General features: G+C 58.1%; 3 protein-coding genes across 5 annotated transcripts; 2 read left to right on the top strand and 1 right to left on the bottom strand.

Annotated features, from left to right (window-relative positions):
* Positions 1 to 639: 639 nt before the first annotated feature.
* Positions 640 to 12,923, top strand: P3H3 (prolyl 3-hydroxylase 3). Its single transcript, XM_075552126.1, has 15 exons — positions 640 to 1,193; positions 1,905 to 2,057; positions 2,297 to 2,501; positions 2,575 to 2,706; positions 3,179 to 3,315; positions 5,181 to 5,270; positions 7,209 to 7,261; positions 7,381 to 7,448; positions 7,559 to 7,683; positions 9,877 to 9,978; positions 10,166 to 10,316; positions 10,468 to 10,585; positions 10,699 to 10,774; positions 12,142 to 12,282; positions 12,448 to 12,923. Exons 1-15 carry the CDS (start codon positions 711 to 713, stop codon positions 12,607 to 12,609), a joined length of 2,196 nt encoding a protein of 731 aa, XP_075408241.1. The 5' UTR covers positions 640 to 710; the 3' UTR covers positions 12,610 to 12,923.
* Positions 12,924 to 14,182: 1,259 nt separating this feature from the next.
* GNB3 (G protein subunit beta 3) lies at positions 14,183 to 19,670 on the top strand. Its single transcript, XM_075552130.1, has 9 exons — positions 14,183 to 14,239; positions 14,475 to 14,513; positions 15,523 to 15,629; positions 15,709 to 15,772; positions 15,861 to 16,023; positions 16,120 to 16,186; positions 16,278 to 16,479; positions 18,165 to 18,381; positions 19,134 to 19,670. Exons 1-9 carry the CDS (start codon positions 14,183 to 14,185, stop codon positions 19,238 to 19,240), a joined length of 1,023 nt encoding a protein of 340 aa, XP_075408245.1. The 3' UTR covers positions 19,241 to 19,670.
* Positions 19,671 to 21,640: 1,970 nt separating this feature from the next.
* Positions 21,641 to 23,686, bottom strand: CDCA3 (cell division cycle associated 3). Of its 3 annotated transcripts, XM_075552128.1 has the most exons (6): positions 23,589 to 23,686; positions 23,214 to 23,388; positions 22,842 to 22,968; positions 22,314 to 22,607; positions 22,086 to 22,189; positions 21,641 to 21,991 (listed from the first exon to the last, which is right to left on the bottom strand). In XM_075552128.1, the coding sequence occupies exons 2-6, from the start codon at positions 23,331 to 23,333 to the stop codon at positions 21,836 to 21,838; spliced, it is 801 nt and encodes a 266-aa protein (XP_075408243.1). In that variant the 5' UTR covers positions 23,334 to 23,388; positions 23,589 to 23,686; the 3' UTR covers positions 21,641 to 21,835. The 3 variants fall into 3 exon arrangements, with proteins under 3 accessions (XP_075408243.1, XP_075408244.1, XP_075408242.1); XM_075552129.1 differs by lacking the exon at positions 23,589 to 23,686 and having other exon boundaries at positions 23,214 to 23,574; XM_075552127.1 differs by lacking the exon at positions 23,589 to 23,686 and having other exon boundaries at positions 22,842 to 23,574.
* Between the last annotated feature and the right edge of the window lie 275 nt (positions 23,687 to 23,961).

Raw genomic sequence — 23,961 nt, 5'->3', positions numbered from 1 at the left:
AACCCACAGGAGCGTTCTCCTCCGCCCTCAATGGCATTGAGCTTTTTGAGGGGTTTTGTCTGTTTGAGTAAGAGTGTGGCTCTAATCTCAAGGTTCTAAATTTCATCCACCCGCCGCCCCCCCCAATCCACCCAGGGGCCCACTTTCTGGGCCGGGAAGGGTGTGGGCCTGACTTGGGGTTGAGGGCTGGAGTTTCTCTCATCCATGCTGCATGCTGAGTTCTTTCCCTGGGGGGGGAGGGTGTGGGGGGTGGGGGGGTATTGTGTGTGTTAGGGGCACCTGGCTTTATTTGAACCCAAGAGTTGAGAGGAACACAGGACAGTAGTTCCACTCACATGCCGCACCAGGGGCTGCAAGCTAGCGTCCAGGATTCCTAGCTGGCCCCTCCCGCTGCCCTCCAGGGCCCCAAGCCGGCTCCAGCTCTCCGCTGCTGCTCGCCTCGCAGCTGCCCTTTGTTTCGCGTTTCACAAGGCCACTTTATCGTAAATAACTCAAACACTAAATAATAATACCTCAAATACTTTCCCCACTCAGCACTTGAGCCTCCCTCCCCGCTGTGATGGTGTCCTCAGCTCTCTGGCCTCGCTTATTCACCCTCTCCCCCCCCCCCCGCCCCCCATCTCTCCTTCCTTTCCCCTCCCTCTGTCTTCCCCCTTTCCTCTCCCATCCCGCTGCCTTTCCCTCTGCGGCCGGCTGGCAGCTCTGGCACCATGCTCCGGCTCCTTCGGGTGCTGCCGCTGCTCCTGCTGCCTCCCCCGGGCTCCCCGGAGCCCCCCGGCCTGGCCCAGCTGTCCCCGGGGGCGCCCCCGCAAGCCCCGGACTTGCTCTACGCCGACGGGCTGCGCGCCTATGCCGCCGGGGCGTGGGCGCCCGCCGTGGCGCTGCTGCGGGAGGCGCTGCGGAGCCGGGACGAGCTGGGTCGCACGCGGCTGGCCTGCGGGGCCCGCTGCGCGGCCGGGCCGGGGGCGGCGCTGCCCGCCGCGCCCCTCGACGCCCCGGGGCCCGAGGCCCGGCCCGGCTCCTGGGAGCGGCCGCTGCTGCGCGCCGCGCTCCGCCGCGCCGAGTGCCTGAGCCAGTGCGCCGCGCGCAGGCTGGGCCCCGGGGGCGCGGCGCGGCTCCGCGTGGGGCGCGCGCTCCGGGACGCCTTCCGCCGCCGGGAGCCCTACAACTACCTGCAGCGGGCCTACTACCAGGTGCGGCCCCGGGCTCCGACCCGGTGCCAGTCGCCCCAGGGGGCGGGAGGCCGCATCGGGCCCGGGGCCAGAACCCCAGGGAGGGCAAGGGCCAGCCTAGGGAGCGCGTGAGCCCCGGTCGACTGGGGGCGATCGCGGGACCCGAACTCTCACTTAAGGCTGCCTGGGGGTGAGCGGCCCTGGGGTGGGGACGGGCCGGCGGTGGGTGGGCCCTTTGCAAGGGACGGTTCCACTGGCAGCCTTTGCCTGGGGCGGGCGCGAGCCCTGGAGACGGTGGGCGCGCGCAGGGAGGGCGCAGGGAGGGCCGGGCTGCGGTATTAGCGCAGCTGCCGACGTGGCTGGTGGCGGGCGGGGGCTGCTATGTCCACCTCACGGTCCTAGAGAGCTGCTGATTTTGCTGCCGGGTCGTCACCCCCACCCTACACCCCTCCCACTTACTTGTAGCCATCCCTACCACGTGGTCACTCAAACTGAGACCCTGAGCCCTTCTGCCCACAGCCCCACCCCTTAATGACCATACCCTGGGCACCCACGCTGCTTTCTAGGTGGCCTGCAGGTTGGAGGGTGGGGGCTGCTCTGACTGACAAGCCCACCCCCCAGGCTCCTGGGGCAGCCCAGGGTGCATTCTAGGTCTGCAGAGGCTGGTGGTGGTGGGCGCAGTGGTCTGGCAGCCCCAGCTCAGGACGCTGATGCCCTCCGCCCCTCCCACAGTTGAAGAAACTGGACTTGGCGGCGGCCGCAGCACACACCTTCTTTGTAGCCAACCCAACACACTTGCAGATGCGCGAGGACATAGCTAAGTACCACCGCATGTCCGGGATTCGGCCCCAGAGCTTTCGGGATCTGGAGACACCCCCACATTGGGTGAGACCCTCAGCGCCAGTCCGGCCAGCTTTTGGTCCAATGCAGCTTGGACATAATTTCCCTTGCCGTGACTCAAGGCTAGTGTTGGAACGTTCTGATTCTGAGACCCCTCCCTGCCTTCCCTAAGGTGAAGAGAGACAGGGACTTCAGGCCCCAAATGAAACCAACACCGCCACCCCCACCCCCACCCTGTTTGGCACTCCCCAGGGTCTCAAGTAATTGAGGGCCCTCCCCCACAGGCAGCCTATGATGCAGGCCTGGAGCTGCTGGAGCGCCAGGAGGCAGGGCTGGCACTGCCCAAACTGGAAGAAGCCCTGCAGGAGAGCCTGTCCCAGATGGAGCTCTGCAGGGCTGGCTGTGAGGGGCCTGAGGAGCAGCAGCTGGAGGATGAGGAGGAGAAGGATGGCACCGGGAGCCAGGGGGGCCTCTATGAAGCCATTGCAGGTAGGAGCTCAGGGTACCAGAGGGAGGAGTCCCCCACAGCACAAGCATCCTGCCCCACGTGTTTACTCTGCAGGGCTCTGGATTCGGGTCCTGCAATGCCGCCAGCGCTGTGTTGGGGACATAGCCACACGTCCTGGCCGAAGTTCCCCTGTCCCGGACTTCCTTCGCAGTCAGCTGAGGTGGCTGCATGAGGCCTACGCTCAGGGTCAGTTCCAGAATGGTGGGCCCTGGAGGCCACTGTGGGGCGGGGGGGGGGGGCACTGTGGGGAGGGAGGCTCTGCCCCTGCCATCATCCTGAGCCTGCTGTCTCCATCCCGCCCACCTGTCTCAGGGTCTGTAGCTTTCCTGCCAGGGTCCCAGCGGACTGACTTTCCTTGCTCTCCTCCTTGGGAAAAGCTCAGGAGAAGGCTCCCAGGGCTGCTTCTGACTTCCTGCTTCTCCCCTGCCTCTCTTCTCTCCTCTCCTCTGCCTCTCTGAACTCTGCTCCGCTAAGGTATGTTTGAGTAAGCTTTCTAACGAAGCAATTGATGAACATGGCTGTCAGGTGGGCAGGGCGGAGGGCCTTTTGGAACTGGTTGGTGCTGGGGAGACCATCTGGCTTCTCCAGCTCTGCCTCCGTCTGAGGATCGTTGCTGTCTCTCTCCCCACCTCCCTCCCCACTGGCACTCCATCTCCAGTGGGGAATCTGACCCAGGCTGTGGAAAATGTCCTCAGTGTCCTGCTCTTCTACCCTGAGGATGAGGCTGCCAAGAAGGCCCTGGGCCGGTACCAGGCCCAGCTGGGAGAGCCGCAACCCGGCCTTGGGCCAAGAGAGGTAACCCCTGCCCCACACGTCCCCTGTGAAGTAACTCTACGTCCAACAAATAGAGTTGAGACCTTGGTTTGGACCTGCACCTGGATGTGGACCCCCACTCCCACATCGGTCCTGCTTGCTCGTTTACCTGGTGCCACTGTGGGATAAGCATTGGGCAGATAATCCCAGGGTTGGTGGTTCAAACTCACCGCTGCTCAGTGGGAGGAAGATGAAGCTGCAGCTCCCACAGAACCCCCTGCAGAGAGGAATCGACTTGGTGGCAGTGTATTTGGGTCCGGTGGCTTGACTTTAGCACTAATGCCACAGATGGATGGTTTTAAAGAACAGAAATACTCTCTCACTGTTCTGAGGGTCAACATCTAGATCAACGTCTTGGCTCTGTTGGTTCCTTCCTGGCCAGTCACCGTTCTTAGTTCCTTAGCTTGTACAAGATGCTCACGTGAAGTCTGTCTTCCCCTGTGTGGGAATGCCTCAGTAGCTACTCAGTTTGTTTTTTGTTTTTGCTTTTGTCCATAGCTCAGAAGTGATTCGGTTTAGGATCCGCCCTACACTGGCACAGTCTTGGCAGAACTGACATTACGTTAGCTGGACACATTTGATCAGATGTGCAGTAATGATTGATATTACCGTAGCTCACATCCACAGGTGTGTTGTCGTTTTTGTTAGGTACCATCCAGTCGGTTCTGACCCGCAGGGACCCTGTGCACAACAGGAGGAAACACCGACCGGCCCCACAGCATCCTTCCTCACCATTGTCCCATTCCAATGTTGTATCCACGGTGTCAGTCTAGCTCCCTGCAGCTCTTCCTCTTATTCACTGTCCCTGTACTTTACCAGACAGGATTCTCTCTCCAGGAGCTGGTCTCCCTCGACAACATGGCCACAGTATGTAAGACCGAGTCTTCCCATTCTTTCCTTTAAGGAGCACCCTGGCCCTACTTCCTCCAAGACAGATGTGTCTGTCCCTTTGGTACTTTCAATAGTCTCCACCGGCACCACCATCCAAATGCATTGAACTTCGGGAGACGTTCACTGTCCAACCTTCACATGCATAGATGACCATGGTTTGGGGCAGGTGCACCTTGGTCCTCAAAGTAACCTCCTTGCTTTTCAGTTCTCTATAAAGGTCTTGTGCAGCAGATTTACCCAATGCAATGGGTCCTTTGATCTCTTGACTGCTGCTTCCATGAGCGTCGATTGTGGATCCAAGCCGGACAAAATCCTAGACAATGCCGACCTTTTCTCCATTTGTCATGCTGTGACCTGCTGGTCCAGCGGTGAGGATTCGGGTCTTCTTTACATTGAGTCTTAATCCACACTGAAGGCTGCAATCCTTCCTCTTCATCCGCAAGTGCTTCAGTTCCTCTTCCCTTTCAGCAAGCAAGGTGTGCCATCTGCATACCACAGACTGTTAACAGGCCTTCTTCCACTCCTGATGCCATGTTCTTTCATATAAGCCAGCCTCTCTAATGATTTGCTCCGCATATAGCTTGAATGGGTATGGCGAGAGCTACAGAAGGTAGGATTCCAACACGTATTTGGGGGAATGCAGTTGAGTTCATAATACAATCTCTTCCCTGAGCACCCTAGTCTTTCATCCCACATCCCAAATCTGTCTCCACTTCCTGCTCCCCACTTCAGATTCTACTTCGGAGTCACCCCCCGCCCCCAGTCTTCTGCCTTCCGATCCACACACACAGACACACACAAACTTCCACTCTGCACCTGCTAGGGAAGGAAAGTTGAATCCAAAGGCATTGTGAAGAGGTTAGGGGCAGGCAGTATCCTGCCCACCCCTTCACACACGCACACACTTAACTTCTTGTCTCCTGTCTTCTTCCTGTCATCCAATCCCCTCTGTTCAGGACATCCAGAGCTTCATCCTGCGGTCCCTGGGGGAGAAGAGACAGCTCTACTATGCCATGGAGCACCTGGGGACCAGCTTCCGGGATCCTGTAAGGAGCCCCACCCCTCTCACCCCTGAGCGCGGCCACAGGGGTGATGCTAAGAATGGCCTGCATTTGTCACTGCGTCTTGCAGCCGACGTTCCCACGCCTTAGCCATCTGGCTTGCACACAGTCCTGTGGGGCTTGGAAGGTGCCCTGATCGCGCAGTGGGTTAAGCACTGGGTTGCCAACTGATAGGTCAGTGTGTTAGTCAGGGTAGACTAGAGAGACAAATTCATGGACATCTGTCTGTGTATCAGAAGGCACTTTATATACAAGAGCGGTTGAATATTGAGAAAGCATCCCAGCCCAGTCCAGATCAAGTCCATCAGTCTGATATTAGCCCATATGTCTCATCCCCAGCTATAAACTCCTCCTCAACTCACAAAACACATGCAGCGATGCTCAATGCAGGACGCTCACAGGCCAGTGGGTGGCAAGTCTTCTAAGACATAGTGTCGGGGAAGGATCTCCGTGCTGGCAGGGGTCTCCACGTGGCTCCTCCAGCTTCAGGGCCCTGGCTGCGATCAGCAATGTCTCCCAGGGAGTGAGGGTGTCCCCGCCTCCAGTGAGCTATGTATCTCCTTAGCACCTCCAATTGAGGTCCTCAAGCCAGACCTGATTGACAGTTAAACTCCACCCCTCCACTCTTAATCGTCTCAAATTGACAACAGATTGTACAACTACCTCCATCGGCAAACCCTATGGTCAGCCGAAAGGCCAGCAAGCGGTCTCCCGACCCCATGGAGCAGTTCTGCCCTGTCTTCTAAGATCGATGTGCTGCAAGGCACTTGATGGCAGTGGGCCTGGCTTGGGTTTGCTGTGAGGCTGGGAAGGGACGCTGGTGTCCCAGTTATACAGAACCATCGTGGGTCCCTCCTTCAGGGCTCTGGGGCCCGACAGCTCTGTGGGCAGCCAGTGGAGGAGGCTGTGAGTGGGTGCTCTCTGTATGACAAGAGTTGCCAGCATTCTGGCCTCACACAGCAGGATGGACAGTCCCCCTGGGCCATGCCAATCAAGCATGCTTTCAGACATGGCCAGCTGTCCTCTGGCGTGCAAAATGACGCAGGCTGAGTGCCACTGGTTAAGAGAATGGAATCGTTTAGGACTGCACAGGCTGCCGCCCCAGAGGCTCACCGGCGCCTGGCAAGGCCAGGGTCCTGGGCTGCAGAGTGGACGGACTCCTGGCCCTGGCGCTGGTGTTGGCTGCCCTTTAGGAGGGAGGAGTGAACCTGGGGGTGGCTGCCTCTGAGGCCCTCCAGTCACAACGTGGCTCCCCTCCGGGAGCCGACCGAGAAATAACACTGTTGAGGCTCTGGAACAATGTAGAAAGTGTAGACTCATCGAGCTGGTTCGGATGCTTCCCTGGTCTGTCACTGACGTTCTGAGAGGCCTCGACTTCAAAGTGGGCACACTGATATTCTCTAGTTCACGACTCTTGTGGCCATTACATGATCCATTCCACATTCATGCTGGGTATGCGCGCTGACAGGAACCCACCATACCCACCGCCATTGAGTCAACCAACTCTTAGTGACCCTGTAGGGCAGCGCAGAACTGCCCCGCTGGGTTTCTGAGGCTTAGCAGACAGCCTCAGCAGTTCTCTGGAGGAGCAGCTCGTGGGTGTGAACTGCTGACTTGCGATTAGCGGCCCAGCAAGTACCACCTACACTACCAGGAATCCACGCTCTTAGACTAGCGTCTGACAGATAGTAAGCCCTTTTGTAAGGTGTGTTTTGTTTTGTTTGTTTTTATGTTTGTCTTACTGTGGTGGTTTTTAGCATTAATGATTGTTATTAGAGTTTGACCAAAGCCCCAGTTCCTGATAGTCCAGGGCTTCCCCTTCGGGTAGAGGGGAACCTTTATGCGATTTAATCAGAGGCTCACATCAGGGAGCCCCCAGGGCTGGGCATGGCAGGCGATGGGAACTTTCCGCCCGTCTCCCAGGATCCCTGGACACCGGCCGCTGCTGTCCCCGAGGCACTTAGAGAAAAGCTCAGGTAGGAGATGCTCTGCGGTGGAGGGGGGCGTGGGGGGAGGGGGCTCAGGGGAGCTGCTTCTGGGGAGGATGGGTTTATCCTGCCCTGGGCATCCACTGAGCGTGTCTCTTGCTCCTGAGAGAGGATCAGGAGAAGAGGCCTTGGGACCGCGAGCCTCCGCAGCCAAGGCCCTTGACCCATTGGAAGGGTAAGTTTCTGGGAGGGTGGGAAGCAGGAACTGGACGGCCTGGGGGCTACCAGGTCCAGCTGGGCCTGCCCTCAGGATGCCAACTGCCTTCAGCCTGCCCTTCTTTGCAGATGCCCTGCTCCTAGAGGGAGTGAGCCTGACCCAGGATGCAGGCCAGCTGAACGGCTCTGAGCGAGCCGTGCTGGACGGGCTGCTCACGCCTGCCGAGTGTGGACTGCTGCTGCAGCTGGCCTCGGTGAGTGAAGCAGGCTGCCTGGGGGCAGGGCTGGCCGCAGGGACGGGCCTCGGGGCTCTTGGCCTGTGGCCTCTCTCTGTTTGGTCCTGCCCCGACTCCCTCCCTGGGAACTGTCCTTGCTGCTGTCCCTCAGGTGTGGATAAGTTCCTTCTCTGAATGTAGCTGGCAGCTAGCGGATTTTATTTACAAAGGAATTTGGCAAGAAAGTGATAGGAGCCACGAAACAAACAACATGAAGGCCCCCTCCCCAATAGGTGCTTTTTTGGGGAAGGGTCCCTTGGCTAGCTGAGAGCCACCCAGACGCCCTCAGCGCGGATCGAATGAGCCACACGCACCGGGCTGCCCTCACTGTTAGGAAGCCCACGTCTTCCGTGAGGTGAGGACGGTGCAGGACCAGGCAGGGTTTCATTCTGCTGTGCACAAGGCTGCCGTGGGCCGGCTCGACGGCACCTGACAGCATTGACAATTCAGCCTGCACCCCTTCGCTGAGCACATGCTGAACCCACTTCACCACCAGGCTCCTCCACCTGAAGGCAGGCCACCCAAACCCCTCACCCACCCAGCCGCCGCTTGGCGGTCACCCCGAGGCCAGCAGTTCAAAACCACCAACTGCTCTGCGGGAGAAAGACAAGGCTTTCTACTCTCGACAGCCTGGGAAGCTCGCGGGGCAGTTTTCCCGGGGCCTTTCGGGTCATGAGTGGGAACTGACCCGGTGGCGGTGAGTTTCTGCTTTGAGCCTCTCTAGCAGAGGTGTGGCAGGCGGTCTGCTGTGGGAAGGACTTGGGGCTCCCTGATTCGGTGGAGCCCTCTCGTGGCAGTGTGCAGAATGCCCTGGGAGAGATCCGACAGACGTGGCAGAGACTTGGAGTAAGGCCTGACTCAGTACCACTACCTTCTGTCAGGCCGTCATTTTAACAGGATGGAGAGAAGCGGGCAGACATCAAAGAGCGATCAAATGTAAAGATTAAGTGTTGTGGACGATGGTGAGGAGTCCAGGATAACTCCCAAGTATTGGACTGGACGATACTGAACTTGAGCCCATCCGACCATGGTCTGTGTTGTACGCAGGGAGCACCCGACAACAGCGTACTCAGTTCATGCTGACCCAGGCCCTTTGCAAAGGCCGTCTCCTCTGCACATCTCACGTGCCTCCTGAGCATCCTTCAGTGCCCTTTAGATGTCACCTCTCCGATGATCTGCCCCTGACCCTGTTTGAGTTGAGGCCTCACGAGCGTATAGCCCCGTTAGAATATTCTTTTTTTTTATTAGGGGCTCGTACAACTCTTATCACAGTCCATACATATACATACATCAATTGTATAAAGCACATCTGTACATTCCCTGCCCCAATCATTCTCAAAGCATTTGCTCTCCAATTAAGCCCTTTGCATCAGGTCCTCTTTTTTCCCCTCCCTCCCCACTCCCCCTTCCTCCGTTAGAATATTCTTTGTAGTATTTTATCACCATATTCATTACTTATTTACTCTTTTCAACTTTTATCTCAAAAATACAAGGTCAGAAAAAAAAAACAAGGTCCAAAGGAGCAGGGACCTTTATTGTTTGTAGTTCTATCTTCAGGGCCTAGAACAGAACCTGGGTCTGTACACACGTGTTTAAGGATTGACTGAAAATAGGTTGGGTGATGTAGGCAACAGACTCGTCTCTCACAGATGGGTTTGGGTGCAGGGAAAGCAGGATCGCTCAGGCCGAGGTACCGTTACTGAGGTTCAAATAGGTAGAGGGAAGTCGGGGAGGCAGTGCTCCTGGCTCTAGATGTCCAAATACGGAGTCACTCAGGAGATACTAGTCCCGCGTTGGGACTCAGCGTCAAGAGGCAGTTGAAGCCACAGGGTTGTGGGCCACCAAGAGGATACCACGTGCAAGAGACCAGAGAGGGATGCTCCGGCAGGTGCTGGTTCCCCACCTTCCTGCCAGGACCTGCCCTGACAGTCAAGCTCCCTGTTAGGAGTTGGTTTCTAGACTTCCTCTGTTCTGAGCTCCTGTGTGAATCCGGGATGGAAGGTCAAGGTCTCCCTGCCCCACCCTGTCCTGAGCGAATAGACTGGAATAACAGTTCAGGCGGGAGCCACAGAGGCCTCTGAGCGCTTCTGGCCCCCTCCCGAGTGGGCGGCCAAGGGAAGATGGCAGAGCCACCTGGGGCCAGCGCCTCTGAGATAACTCCTTCCCATGTAGGATGCAGCTGGGGCCGGGGCCAGGTCGGGCTATCAAGGCCGCCGCTCCCCTCACACCCGCCACGAGCACTTCGAGGGGCTCACGGTGCTGAAGGCTGCGCAGGTGAGAGGAGGCCCCAGGACTGGGTGTGCAGGGGCGAGCAGGAGGCCGGGCACCAGGGCCTGAGAGCCACTTCCAGGACTGGACCCGGGGTCTGCCCTGTTGAAGGATCAGTTTGGGTTGAGGGAGGGGGCTGCATCCCATGTGGGGGTCACCGCTCCATGGCCTGCTCTTCCTCTCGCCCCTGCAGCTGGCCCGGGCTGGGGCCGTGAGCATGCAGGGCGCTAAGCTGCTTCTGGAAGCGAGTGAACGCTCGAGGGCAGTGACGGAGGCCTACTTCTCACCGGGGCGGCCTTTGCACCTGTCCTTCACGCACCTGGTGTGCCGGAGGGCCATAGACGGTAACTACGGCAGGCCACCCTCGGTCCTTTCCCAGGGAGCCCCTTCCTTACTGCTCTGCTCTGCCAGGCCTGGGAGCGGCGGGCGGTGGGAGTCCTCCTGGGGGCGGTGGGTGGGCACAGAGGCCCTGGGCAAAGCCCCTGTGCCTGCCAGGAGAGCAAGAGCAGCGAATGGACCTGAGCCAGCCCGTGCATGCGGACAACTGCGTCCTGGACCCCGATACTGGAGAGTGCTGGCGAGAGCCCCCAGCCTACACCTACCGTGACTACAGGTGGGCAGCTGCCCCCTAGGCACCAGGCACGCGGGCAGAGAGAGGGCCACCCCCCGCCACAGCAGGCCCGAGCTGGGGGGCTCACCACCTCCTGTCTTACTCCCCCCACCCAGTGGAATCCTCTACCTCAACGATGACTTCCAGGGTGGGGACTTGTTCTTCACGGAGCCCAATGCACTGACGGTCACGGTATGTGGAGGGGGGGCGTGGCAGGGACGGGGGGCAGGTAACAGGGAGCCAGCTGTGGGGTCAAGATTCAAAACAGAAGATTCCCAGAGGCAAATGCAGGGAAATGGCCGGGGCCACCTGAACCCTCTCCCCTCTGGGCCTCTAGCCCTCCTTGCCAACCTCGGAGCACAGGGGCCACTGATGGGCTTTCCTGGCCCCTCAGTCCTCGGGGTGGTGTTGGCCTGCACCCCGAAGGAGATGGGGCTGAAGCACAGTTGGCCGGGCCCCTGCAGGACTGCCAGGTCCCTATTCCGAGGATGTAGGGAACTTGGAAATGCCCTTTCCCCACAGTCAGATGGACGTGGCGTGGGAGCCATGCTGGGTCTGCTGGGCCTGAGCGCAGTTCTAATTGCTCACCTGCCTGAGGTTCCGTGTCCGTGTGCGTGTGTAGCACTAGTGTCGATTTTAAAGGGTTACTGTCTAGAGGAGATTAGACCATACACCCAGAAGAGAGTCGTGGCTGGAAAAAATGGTGGCTCCTAAATGGTGGCTGGTAGGACTGCTTTCTCCCCGTTCCTGGATCGCGGCACGTTCCGGGTGGAAACCAGGGGCTAGAATTGGGAGGTGGAGAGGGACAGCCGTTCCCATTTGCCTAATGTTGTGTCTTGGGGAGCCCTGGTGGCAGAGTGGGTTACACGTTGGGCTGCTAACCGCATGGTCCGCAGTTCGAAACCACCAGCCACTCTGCAAGAGAAAGAGGAGGCTTTCTACTTTCATAAAGAGTCAGGCTCAAACCCCACAGGGCCCGTCCTGCTCTGTCCTGTGAAGTCACTATGGGTTAGAACCGGCTCTGGCAGTGAGTTTTTAGAGATGCTCTGTCTTACCCGATGACCTTCCCTCCATCCTTCCTCCCCTCCCCCTTCACTCCTCACCCCCCAGACCCAAAACCAAACCCATTGCTGTCAATTCTTTTTTTTTTTAACCCCAGTTCTTTGTGAACTCGCAGCGCGGCCTTCCATAGCCGACCGAGGGTTTGCAGTCCACAGCTCAAATAACTTTTCAAACGCCAGCCAGCAAGTCAGTTCTGAGTCCTTGAGACCCCCCCCGAGAACCCAGCTGCCGGTAGTGCCCATCCTCCTTGGGGTGCATAACACCTCTCCGAGGTTCTGGCCTGCCACCCACAGCCTCGGGTTGCTCCACACACTGGCCCAAAGGGTTGAAAATCCAGGGCGCCCAGGGCAGGGGATGAGAAGTCTAAGTGCTGAGTGATGGGCGGGAGAGTGGACCCACTCAGTGCTGCCTCTGCCCACTGGTCCCCCTGCCCTTAAGAGCAAAGGCCGAGCTCTCTGAGGGGGCACTGCCGGGGCTGAACCCCGCTTCCCCTCCAGGCTCAGGTTCGCCCTCACTGCGGACGCCTGGTGGCCTTCAGCTCTGGTGGGGAGAACCCCCATGGAGTGTGGGCTGTGACCCGCGGACGGCGCTGTGCTCTGGCACTGTGGCACACGTGGGCGCCCGAGCACAGGGAACAGGTGAGGGGTTGCAGAGGGAGGGGTGGGATTCTTGTGGGTGGGAGGGTTCAGGTAACTACTGAGAAGGCCCGTGGGCCGGGGGCATGGACTGACTGGCCCCCAGCAGGGGTCTTTGGGGCGGGGTGGGCTGCACCTCACTGGGCCAGTCTCTCCCACCGCCCTTAGGAGTGGTCAGAGGCCAAGGCGCTGCTGCAGGAACCAGTGAAGACAGGGGAAGAGGAGGATAAAATGCCCAGCAGAGACCCTGCCCCAGAGCCCCCCAGCCCCAGGCTGCAGCGGGTCCAAGACAAGGCGGGGAAGCCCCCTCGGGTCCGGGAGGAGCTGTGAGGGGCTGTACCAGCCCCCGAGGACGTGGCTGCCGGACATGTGGAGGGTTCCAGGGATGGTTCCGAGCCCTACAGCGACTGCTGTCCCTGTATTCCCACCACTTGGGGGCCCTAGGTCCAGCCCGGGCCAGGCTTCCCAGGACACTGCACTGACTAGCCCTGAGCTCCCAGGCCTGGCCCCGCTGACTGGGGACATCATGGCTCCCTGAGCTGAAATGCCAGAGGACACAGACTGCCTGCTTTCCACAAGGAGGGCCCGGGTCGGCCTGGTCCCCCCATCCCAGCCTGCGCAATAAAGAACATTCGGACCCCTCAGTGGGGCTCAGTCGGGTGTCTTCAGGCTCCATCGGCGTGCGTGCGTGCGGTGTGGTCAGGTGGCTGGGGCTGGCCTGGAAGGAGGCAGGTGTCTCTGGGCCTCCCTCCCTCAGGGAGGCGTGGTGCTCAAGCTGAGATTTGTCAGGGAAATCTGGACACCTGCTCCCCTCATGCAAATGCACCTCAGCCTGGCAGCTGCTCCCTGTCCTCCCCCTCGGGCTGGGGCAACCAGGCCCCTCTGACTCCTGACTTCACAGCCCAGCAGGACCTAGTGAGTCTGGGCCACAGAGGATGGGGTTGCCCTTAATTCTAATCCCCCACCCCCCAAGGTAGGGGCCAGCCCAACCATCATCTCCAGATCCCCTCTACCTCTCCTCACCCCGCTCAGACCTGAGGGCAGCTGGTTGGGGTTTGTCCAGAAGTAGGATTATCCAGATCAGCCCCCCACTAATCTCAGCTCCTGCCTGCACCCTCCCCGGTGCTCTCCTCCCCCCGCAGCTGAGGGCCACCTTTGGGGCACCTTCTACACATCATCCTCTCAGGTGGGGGCCAGGTCTGGGGGTGCTGGAGCCCTGGCTGCTGCTGCTGCCACGCACCCCTTCCAAACCCCAACACCTAATCCTTACAGCTTTATTCTAATCCCACTGGCCTGCTGCTCTTTTCTGAGCCTCAGAGACAGACCAGGAGAGCACCCTTCCAGCTTCCCTCTCTGGCGGTGGGTGCGGTCTGTCCAGAGGGCCACTCCCCTGTCCAGAGCCAAGCTCCCACCCCTCACCCCTCTCCCCCCATTCCTCCCCCAACCCAGGCCTCTGGAGTGGCCTTTCCCCCTCCCCTGCAGCTGATGATTCCATTTGCCTGAAGTCACCGCCCATCCCCACCCCCAGCTCCCCCTGGCCGTCCCAGTCTCCCAGTCTGGGCCAGGCCAGGCCACCTGTCTGGCAGCAGTGGGCCAGGTGAGCGCTGGCACTGAAGCTAGGGGAGTGAGGAGGTGCCTGGGAACTGGAGCGGGCAACCCGGGAGAGATCCAGCCAGAGCCCAAGTAAGAGGGGGCTGGTAGGCGCTGGGGGGTGGGGGTGAATGCACAGGACTCCAAATATGGAGGACCCAGGGAGGGGAGAGGGGTACCCCATTTATTTCCCCATTCTTGGCATGGGCTTCAGCTCTTCTGAGGAGCCCGGGGCAGGGTGTTTGGAAGTTCCCCAATGCCCAGCCCATGTTCCGCGTTCTGCCGGCAGGCGCAGCCCCTTGACCCGGCAGCCATGGGGGAGATGGAGCAACTGAGGCAGGAGGCGGAGCAGCTCAAGAAGCAGATTGCAGTAACCCCAGAGCCCTCCCACTCGGGAAATACTGAAACAGAATCAGGAGGGAGTGTGGCCTAGGGGTGGGGGCTGGGTTTTCTCTTGAATGACACCTTGGGGACCACTGACCTGGAAATAACCAGCCTCCTGATCTTGGGTTGCACACTGTTGACCCCAGAACCCCAAACCCTCACCCCTCAGAGGCCCACCCCTCCCCTGCCCGTGCCCTTGTCCGATGTCTGCTTCCTCCTAGGATGCCAGGAAAGCCTGTGCCGATAGCACGCTGGCAGAGGTGAGACCTCCCGTCCCCCGGAGGGCAGGGCATGAGGGGTGAGGCTGGGGATGCCCAGACCAGCCCCAAGCAGGTTCTGAACATGAGGGACAGCATGTCCTCAGGCTGAGCCAGGGCGACTGGTGAATTCATTCAGCAACATCTGGTTAACTGAGTCGGGCACTGTGATACCAGGATGCTGTTTGGGCTCTGCTGGTCCTCCACCTCCCAGGCAGGGTCGTGAGGATGAAGGTACTTTGTAAATTGAAAAGTCCCGGAGACAACAACGCTAACAGTTGCTCAATGTGCTAGTTCATCAATTCAGACCTGCCCGGTTTCTTCACATTCTGACATCTGGGAGGCTCCCAACCAAGGATGATGCCTTGGGGTGGAGTTGAGAGCACCCCCTCCTGTAAAATAATGGGTGTCTCAGTGTTAGTGGTAGCCCAGTAATAAGGGGAGCAGACATTGACCACGCCCCTTGAGCCAGGCGCTGGGCTAAATCCCTTTTCCTTTTTTATGTCAACCTGGGATAAGGCTGTATTTGCACTGGGGGGAAGGCAAGGAACTTGCCCAAGATCACAAAGCAAGTCAGTGGCAAGTCAAATGCGGATCCTGAAACCTTCATCTAGGTGTAAAAGCTGCTTAGTTTTCAGGGCAGATCAGGTACCAAGAGGTGCCTTCTAGGGTCCGGGTGCCCCGTGGGTGCCCCGTTACAGAGCTGGCCACACTGCAGTGGGGAGCCCGAGTCTGTGTTTAGTGAGGTTGGCCAAGCTGGGAGTCTTTCATCAGGAAGACCACCTACCCAACACCCCTCGCTCTTCCCCAGCCCCTGCTTGAGAGAGGGCCATTCTTCAGCCCTTACCTGCCCACCACCGGTGCTGCGGCCTCTCTCCCCCAGAGGGGCCAAGAAGGCTCATTTCTCTACGGCTGGGGGGTGAGGAGCAGGAACAATGTATACCAGTCTATGACTGTGACGCAGGTCTGCACATGTTCCCTGCCCACTGACTTCAAATGCCCTTCTCCACAGTTGGTGTCTGGCCTGGAGGTCGTGGGGCGAGTCCAGATGCGGACGAGGAGGACACTAAGGGGGCACCTGGCCAAGATCTATGCCATGCATTGGGCCACTGACTCCAAGTGAGGCTTGAGAAGGTCAGGGGTGGGGTGGGGGGAGGCAGGCAGGAGCCGCTGGGCGACATGGCTCTCCCTCTTCCAGGCTGCTGGTAAGTGCCTCGCAGGACGGGAAGCTGATCGTGTGGGACACCTACACCACCAATAAGGTACCAGCCTGGCTCCCTGACCACCTTGCTGGGGTGCCGGCTGCCAGCTCAGCCAGGGACTCCTCTGCCCAAACCCACCCTGCCGCAGGTGCACGCCATCCCGCTGCGTTCCTCCTGGGTCATGACCTGTGCCTACGCCCCCTCGGGGAACTTTGTGGCGTGTGGGGGCCTGGACAACATGTGCTCCATCTACAGCCTCAAATCCAGGGAGGGCAGCGTCAAGGTCAGCCGGGAGCTCTCCGCGCACACAGGTGAGCGGACCCTCTCCATCCGAAAGGGCCCCCAGGCTCCTGGAAGATGGTGACTCTCTGCAGCCCGGGGCCTGTCCTTGTAAACACTGCCACCAGGTTACCTCTCCTGCTGCCGCTTCCTGGATGACAACAACATCGTGACCAGCTCGGGGGACACCACGTGGTGAGGACCCATGCTCTGGGGCGTGGGGGCCAGCCCTGGTGCCGTGCGAGGTGGCCTTCCTCAGGGACAGTGCCTTTTGTCCCTCCCGCAGTGCACTGTGGGATATAGAGACGGGGCAGCAGAAGACGGTGTTTGTGGGCCACACGGGCGACTGCATGAGCCTGGCCGTTTCTCCCGACTTCAAACTCTTCATCTCGGGGGCTTGTGATGCCAGCGCCAAGCTCTGGGATGTGCGAGAGGGGACCTGTCGTCAGACCTTCACAGGCCACGAGTCGGACATCAACGCCATCTGTGTGAGCCCCTTCCCGGCCCCAAAGCCCCGCCAGTGCCCAGCCCCCTGGCTCTTCATGTTGCTGTCAGGCTGCGAGACCAATGTCACCGTTGGCACGTGTGGGGCTCTCACTCGCTCTCTGAAGAGAAGCGGACACGTATGCAGACATGTAGGCAGAGCCAGCGTCCAGCCACCCGCTGGAGACCCTGCAGGGCAGAGGATCGATCGCCCTGCAGGCGGAGGCTGTCCATCAGCCTGGTCTCTCTCTGAAGATGCTGGTCCGGTTAGATTTGAGGGCATGGCTTTTGTGAACAATGCGCAGACACCATGCCTCTGTGCCCCTTAAAAACTTTAGTGTGTATTACTTTAAAAAAAAGGCTATTTTTTAGACTTTTATTTAATCCTTTTATTGGAGGCTCTTACAACTCTTATCACAATCCATACACACATACATTGTGTCAAGCACATTTGTTGCCATCATCATTCTCAAAACATTTTCTCTCCACTTAAGACCCTGGCATTAGGACCTCATTTCTCCCCTCCCTCATGAACCCTTGATAATTTATAAATTATTTTGTCATATCTTGCACTGTCTGACATCTCCCTTCACCCACTATTCTGTTGTCCATCCCCCAGGTAGGAGGTTATATGTAGATCCTTGTAATTGGTTCCCCCTTTCTAACCCACCCTCCCTTTACCTTCCCAGCATCGCCACTCACACCACTGGCCCTGAGGGGATCATCCACCCTGGATTCCCTGTGTTTCCAGCTCCCATATGCACCAGTGTATATGTTCTGGTCTAGCCAGATTTGTAAGGTGGAATTGGGGTCATCATAGTGGGGGTGGTGGTGGAGAGAAAGCGTTAAAGAACTAGAGGAATATTTTATGTTGCATCAGTGCTGTACTGCACCCTGACTGGCTCGTCTCCTCCCCGAGACCCTTCTGTAAGGGATGTCCAGTTGCCTACAAAAGGGCTTTGGGTCTCCACTCCGCACTCCCCCTCATTCACAATGATATGACTTTTTGTTCTTTGATGCCTGACACCTGATCCCTTTGACACCTTGTGATCACGCAGGCTGGTGTGAAAAAGGCTATTTGCTTACATAAAAAAAAAAATAGTAAACTCACTTCCGTTGCATTGATGCGGATTCACAATATAACTCTTATAATCAGCAACACTGACATAACACTAGACTCAAATTCATCTACAATATATATTCAGATCTCACTTATTGCAACCAGGCCCCTCATGGCCTTTTTGTCCCTGAGCATGGTCCACTCCAGGAGCATGCATCCCGTTTTCCTGCCTCGCATCCACATTGAGCTGAACCCCCTGCCTGCCATTTTAAGTAGGCTTGCTCTCAGTCCAAGTGAACCATTTGATCATGACGAGACAGGCCGGGCATCTTTCCCTGACCTTGAGCAGCGCTGGCTGCACTCACTGGCCATGTGGAAATGGCGCCTTGTGGTGCGCTTGCTCCTTCTCAGCCAGTGTCTGAGCTAGGGCCCCGACAGGACAGGACAGGACAGGTGGCGGCTTGCTCCTTCTCAGCCAGTGTCTGAGCTAGGGCCCCGACAGGACAGGACAGGACAGGTGGCGGCTTGCTCCTTCTCAGCCAGTGTCTGAGCTAGGGCCCAGACAGGACAGGACAGGACAGGTGGTGGCTTCCCCAGGCCGGAGTCCTGACCCCGCCCCTGCACTATCAGTTCTTCCCCAATGGAGAGGCCATCTGCACGGGCTCGGACGACGCCTCCTGCCGCCTCTTTGACCTGCGGGCCGACCAGGAGCTGATGGCCTACGCCCACGAGAGCGTCATCTGTGGCATCACCTCCGTGGCCTTCTCGCTCAGCGGCCGCCTGCTCTTCGCAGGCTACGACGACTTCAACTGCAACATCTGGGACTCCATGAAGGGCGAGCGTGTGGGTAAGGCTGCCCACCTCCTTCCACCCCTTCTGTGTTCTCACACCAGTGCCCGTGTTGGGACCCACTCACTGCTGTTCCTCAATTAGTGGGTAGCTCTGAGACCCAGCCCAAGGACCCAGCGCCCGTGGCTCCCCATCTGTGACCATCTTCCCTCAAAGCAAAGTTGCTCTTGGGCCCCATGGGCGCCAGGAGTGCCCCTGCTGAAGGAAGTCAGCCCATCTGTCCAGTCACGTCTGAGTTCTTGAGGTTCCAGACCAAGGGTGTTCTTGTGGAAGTGTGGGAGAGAATTTAAGGTGCTTGGGAGAGAACTGACCCCCACCTGGGGGCATGACTGGGCCCAGCCTGAGCGTGGCTGCTGCTCCGGGACCAAATGACAACACTGGCCCCAGAGTTTGGATCTCAACCCTGATTCTGCTGCTCACTTCCCGAGTGCCTGGGCCTCAGTTTCTTCATCTGCAAACAAGGGGTGGGACTGAAGGGCCTTCCCCGTTTCCCAACACCCCTCCACAGATGGGAGTCACACCGCCCTGGTTCCTCATTGCACACCGGCGCCTCCAGCCTTCCCACTGTCAGCCCTGCCCTATTCCATGGCAGACTCTTGAGAGCTGGACCTCCAGAGAAGTCCCTTTTCTTAGAGGGATCCTCAAGTCCAGGGCCTAGCCTACTGACCTGAAGCCCGTACGTGTGTGCGCACTCGTGTTCTCGCCCAGAGCCATGCCAGGAGGCAGGCTGACCCTGCCCCTCTTCTTCAGGCATCCTGTCTGGCCATGACAACAGGGTCAGCTGCCTGGGGATCACGGCGGATGGAATGGCTATGGCCACAGGTTCCTGGGATAGCTTCCTCAAGGTCTGGAACTGAGGAGGTTGCAGGCGAGGGAGGCAGAAGGCCATGGAGACCCCCAGCTGCATCTCCTTGAGGTTCCTCTTCTGTATTCCGGCTGCTTTTCCCACCAAGCGTTCTGTCTGGCCCACAGGGGGTTGGAGGAGGGTGCCCCTGAGAGACAGAGGTGGTGGGTGTCTTCTCCCTTGGTCTCCCCCTCAGAGTCCCACAGCCTCCCCCTTACTGAGCAAGGACAATGGACCCCTCCCGCTGCAGCCCCACCAGGCCCACTAGAGTCTCCAAGGCCGAGCTCTTGCCCCACGGCCTCTACCAATGCTCTGACCTGGATGGTTCAGGTGGCTCAATCTGGACCCTAGCTCTGACCTTGTGACATCGCTCGGGTGCCGCTAGGGATCCTTTTCCTTCTGTCCTGTGTTCTCTCCTAAAGCACCTGTAATAAAGTGTAGCGCCGTGCTATGTCTGTATTTGGCTCCAAACCAAACTGAAACCCGCGGCCATGGAGTCAGTTCCAACTCATGGCAACCCCCAAAACACAAACAGGGCACACAACACAGTCCATTTCAACTCATGGGGATCCTATAGGACAGGACACAACTGCCCCTGTGGGTTTCCGAGACTGTAAAGCTGTAGAGCCTCATCTTGCTCCCTTGGAGCAGCTGGTGGTTTCCAACTGCTGACCTTTCTGATCACAGCCCAACAAGTAACCACTGTGCCACCAGCAACCCTATCAGACAGAACTGTACCAGGTTTCTGAGACTGTAAATCATCACAGGAGCACACAGCCTTTATTTTTCTCTAGTGGAGTGTCTGGTGGGTTTGAACCACTGACCTTTGGTTACCAGTCCAATGCTTAACCCGTGACACCAGCTTAGCTCTATCCCAGTTGAAGTCCCCAAACACCTGAATCTCACTTCCTCTTTACCCCTTGTTCTTCACTCTTAATGGAAGGCAGCCTTGCCCTTCTCACCAGTAAAGCTCAGAGGACCAAAGACTCCCCTTTCCACTGATGCAAGAGGTTTGGAACTAGAACTCTGTGGGACCCCACTGCAGTCCTGGTCTCCCCTAGAGGAGACGCCTGGTGGAGGGAGCTAGACTCCTAGTTAATGCTCAGTGTTTATCTGCAGGGAAAGCCTACAGCCAAGACAGGACTGGGCTAAGTAACAGGGTTGGGTCCAAGGGTAATGGCTTTAGCAAAGTAATTCTCAAGAGCAGCAAAATCACAGGAGGGCAAGAAGAAATGGACTTGGTTTCCAGCACACGTTTAGACCCCAGGCTCCACTCTGTCACTGAATCAAAAACAGTCAGGGTCTGTCATCGGGCAACATGATGCAGCAAAGCGTTGCAGGTGCAGTGATAAAGGCTGGCCCTTGGAAAAGATGGGAAGCAGAAGACATGCCATGAACTGGGGGGGTGGGAGGGGGTAGGGGTGGAGTCTGAGATGAATCAGGGGCAGAAGGTACTTACCTGGAGGCGGGGGAGTGGGTTCTCCCAACAGCCTGCCTGTGACATTGAACAGGAAGCAGGTTATAAAAGGGTCTTAGGTGACAGAAGCCACTGAAGAGCCTTGAGCATGGTCGTGCTATGTCAGTCACAAAGGCTCAACTTTTCACAAAGAGAGCCCTACAAGCTGTGCAGGTTGAATTAGAGGGAAAGGTGTCTGGAGCCAAGATAGGCTGCAGGTGGTAAAATCGCAAGAGTGATGGGGACAGAGAGGACAGTGATGGGGCAAGGGAGAAGAATCGGAATGAGATTCTAGATAGAAAATTATTGATCAAGTGCTAGGATGTGGGGCATTCAGAGGAAAGGCTTGCAATTGGTGGCCAAGGTTTGGAATTGAAATAATAGGATGACCGATACTCTTGCACATTGGAACAAGCGAGAGGAGCAACAGCTGCTGACAGGAGATGATAAATTTAATTTTAGACCAACTGGAGCTGGCTGGTAGAAGGCCGGGTGGTGAAGTGGTCATGCATTGGGCTGGGATCCACAAGGTGAGCAGTTTGAAACCACCCGCTGCTCTATGGGAGAAAGATGGGCTTTTTACTCCTGTAAAGTGTTACAGTTAAAAAATTTTAAAAAAGAGTTACGGTCTTGGAAATCCACGACAGGTCTACCCTGTCCTGAAGGGTCACTATGAGTCAGAAGCCAGTGGTGGCAGTGAGTAATTGGATAAAGGGTCATGGTTAGAGAGACCTGGGAGTCCTCAGAACATATGGGGATGAATGCCTGGAGGAGAGCAAGAGGGAGAGAAGCTGGGGGGAGGGGGGGAAGAGAGGGGTGTTGCTGTCACCAAGACATGAGGATAATAGGCTTGGAGTTAGCAGTGGGGGGACCTTCACATTGGGGAGCACAGGCTCTCCTGGCTGGTGTTTTCTATACAGAAGACTCAGCACGAGGTTCAGGTATAACACTTAAAAAAACATTTAAAATTACTTCCTTTAATATTACAAGAAACATAACAACAAAGGTCTGATCAAGCTCTCAAAGAAAGCCCAACCGAGGGGTGTAGTAGAGTCAGAGAAAAACCAAACCAACCACGCTACTTCTGAGTTCGGCAGAGAAAGGCAACATGGCGAAGCTCCGGGTGATTCCAGTACTGGGGCTGCGCAGGGCCTAGCTCTCCACCAGGGCAAAGTGCTGGTTTTCCTTGTCATGGCCCTGGCTTGGCTCCCACGCTTGCCCTCCAGTTTTCACAAGTCTCCTAGTTCCCAGGCGGGGCCCCTCTTTGAGTTCCCTAACGTCTCCACTCAGGGGAGAAGGCCGCTTTCCCTGCAAGGACAGTGTGTGAGTGAGAAGATCTGGGCACAAGGGTCTCCCACTCCCCGGGCTGGATTACCTCGCCGCGGCCCCTCTCTCCCTTTACCTGCCGTGGTGTCAGGGCCCCAGGGGAGTTGTCATCCTGAAGGATAGTGAGAGGGGATCGCCCGAGGCCCTTGCCCCTGGGTTTCCGTCGGTTGCACTTAGGACCTAGGGTGGGTTGGGAGTTAAAGCAAGGGCCCCCCATTAGTGGCATCCACTGGATTCCTTTCACATTGGCACAGTACATGCTTCCGGCGTCTGTGGTGGACACAGTGTCCTTAAGATTCTGTACCTGCAGATCGAGGCGTCTCGGGCTCTCGCGAGGGCTTCTCTGAGCCCTGGCTGGCCACCAGGCTCTCTGGAGGCTGGCCTGCTTCCTCTGTGGAAAACACCTCTTTGGAGGGGAACTCTGTTTGGCTCAGAGGTGGTATCCGAGCCTCTGGAGAGACCTGGGCGCCCAGAGGTGAGTCTAACTTAGGAGATGAAGGTGCCTCCGGGGGCAGAACAGGCTCTGGGGAAAGACTTGGCAGGGCAGCTTCGGTGTCAAACACTTCACTCAGCTGCTTCGCCAGTGGGCTCGGAGGCTCTAAAGGAGATACGTGAGGTGGGGCACATTTGACCCGCTGACACAGATCCTTCAGCCAGCTGGTAAGAACGCAGGAGCTGTGTGGCGTTCTCGCCCAGGTGGGTGAGGGAATGGGAAGAGGGAAACCAGGGGAGAGGGGGCAATGTGGAGAAATGAATGAGGTGAGGGGTTGGGGAGACGACAGAATTCTCTTGGAGGAGTCCTGAGACCCACCACCCAGGGCCCAGAACCCACCGCTGGTGGTCTTCATAGGTGTCCGCGCGATGCCCAGGGTAGGTGAGCGGGGATCGCAGTCCTGCGTGGGGTTAGGCCCCTCCTGCTGTTTCCCTGAAGGTAGGCTTGGCTCTGCAGAGCTCTCCACCTGTGATGAGACCACAAGCAGGCCAAGTTCGGCCTGGGACTGTCCCCTCTCCCCAGGCCCTTGGCCTCGGGCAGACATTCCAGGGAGAGTTTGCAAGTCCTCGCACCTACCCCACACCGGCTGAGAATCGTGCAAAAGCAAGCCCCGACGTGGGAACGGTGGCCAGAGTGAGGGTCCACTCAGGGCCAAGTGAGGCTGGGGCGCAACCATTTGCTCCTCGCCTCCCCCACCCCGGCCCGCAGTACCTGGATGGGAGTGCGCTGGATGCCCGCACTCGGCGAACGCGGGTCCGCCACTCGAGCCAGGAGCTTGTTGTGCGGCGGCGGCCGCGCTGGGGTGACCGGGACGCTCTTGGCCAAGCCCATCGCCACCAGGAAAGCGGGCTGGGGCAGGGCCCGGCTCGAAAAGAGGAAGGGAGGCCTGCGAGAAGCGACTCAGGTCTCAGCTCTTACCAGGATCGGGCCCGCATTTGACCCAGGTCAACCCGATCTTCCCAGTGTCAAACGGAGGACCCTCCCGGCCGCTGGGCAAGAGGTCCTTGCGGGGCTAATGGCTAGTGCAGCTGACCAGGAGGTGCATCCTAAACCTCCTGGGACCCCTAATTTATTCAAATCACTTACCGGGCCCCAGTGCCACCTCGAGTCCACCTCGAGTCCACCTAGTGTCTCAATTCCCGAAGCTAAGTTTCAAACTTCCCGCCACGCCCCCTGCCCTGACCCTATTGGCTACCCCGACGTGGGCGTCCCCTTTCTGTGGGCGTCCCCATTGGACTGGAGGCACGTCAATCAGAAGGGTCCTGGGACCAACGGACGGAGGCTTGCTCCGCCCTGGGCGGCACTTCCTCGGCATATCGCGAGACTTTGAGGGCTCGTTTTCGCTTTTGAACCCTCCAGGTTCAAAGACAAATTATTTTATTGACAAAGAAAGAAACCATAAACGGTCACGCTATTATGTTCAAAACCAGCTGGAGATGGAGTTAGGCTGGCTTCCCCT

Source organism: Tenrec ecaudatus, chromosome 6, assembly GCF_050624435.1.
Source record: "Tenrec ecaudatus isolate mTenEca1 chromosome 6, mTenEca1.hap1, whole genome shotgun sequence".
In the NCBI taxonomy this organism is placed as follows: domain Eukaryota; kingdom Metazoa; phylum Chordata; class Mammalia; order Afrosoricida; family Tenrecidae; genus Tenrec; species Tenrec ecaudatus.
The sequence above is the reverse complement of the archived record's forward strand: the minus strand, read 5'-3'. Positions and strand labels throughout refer to the sequence as shown.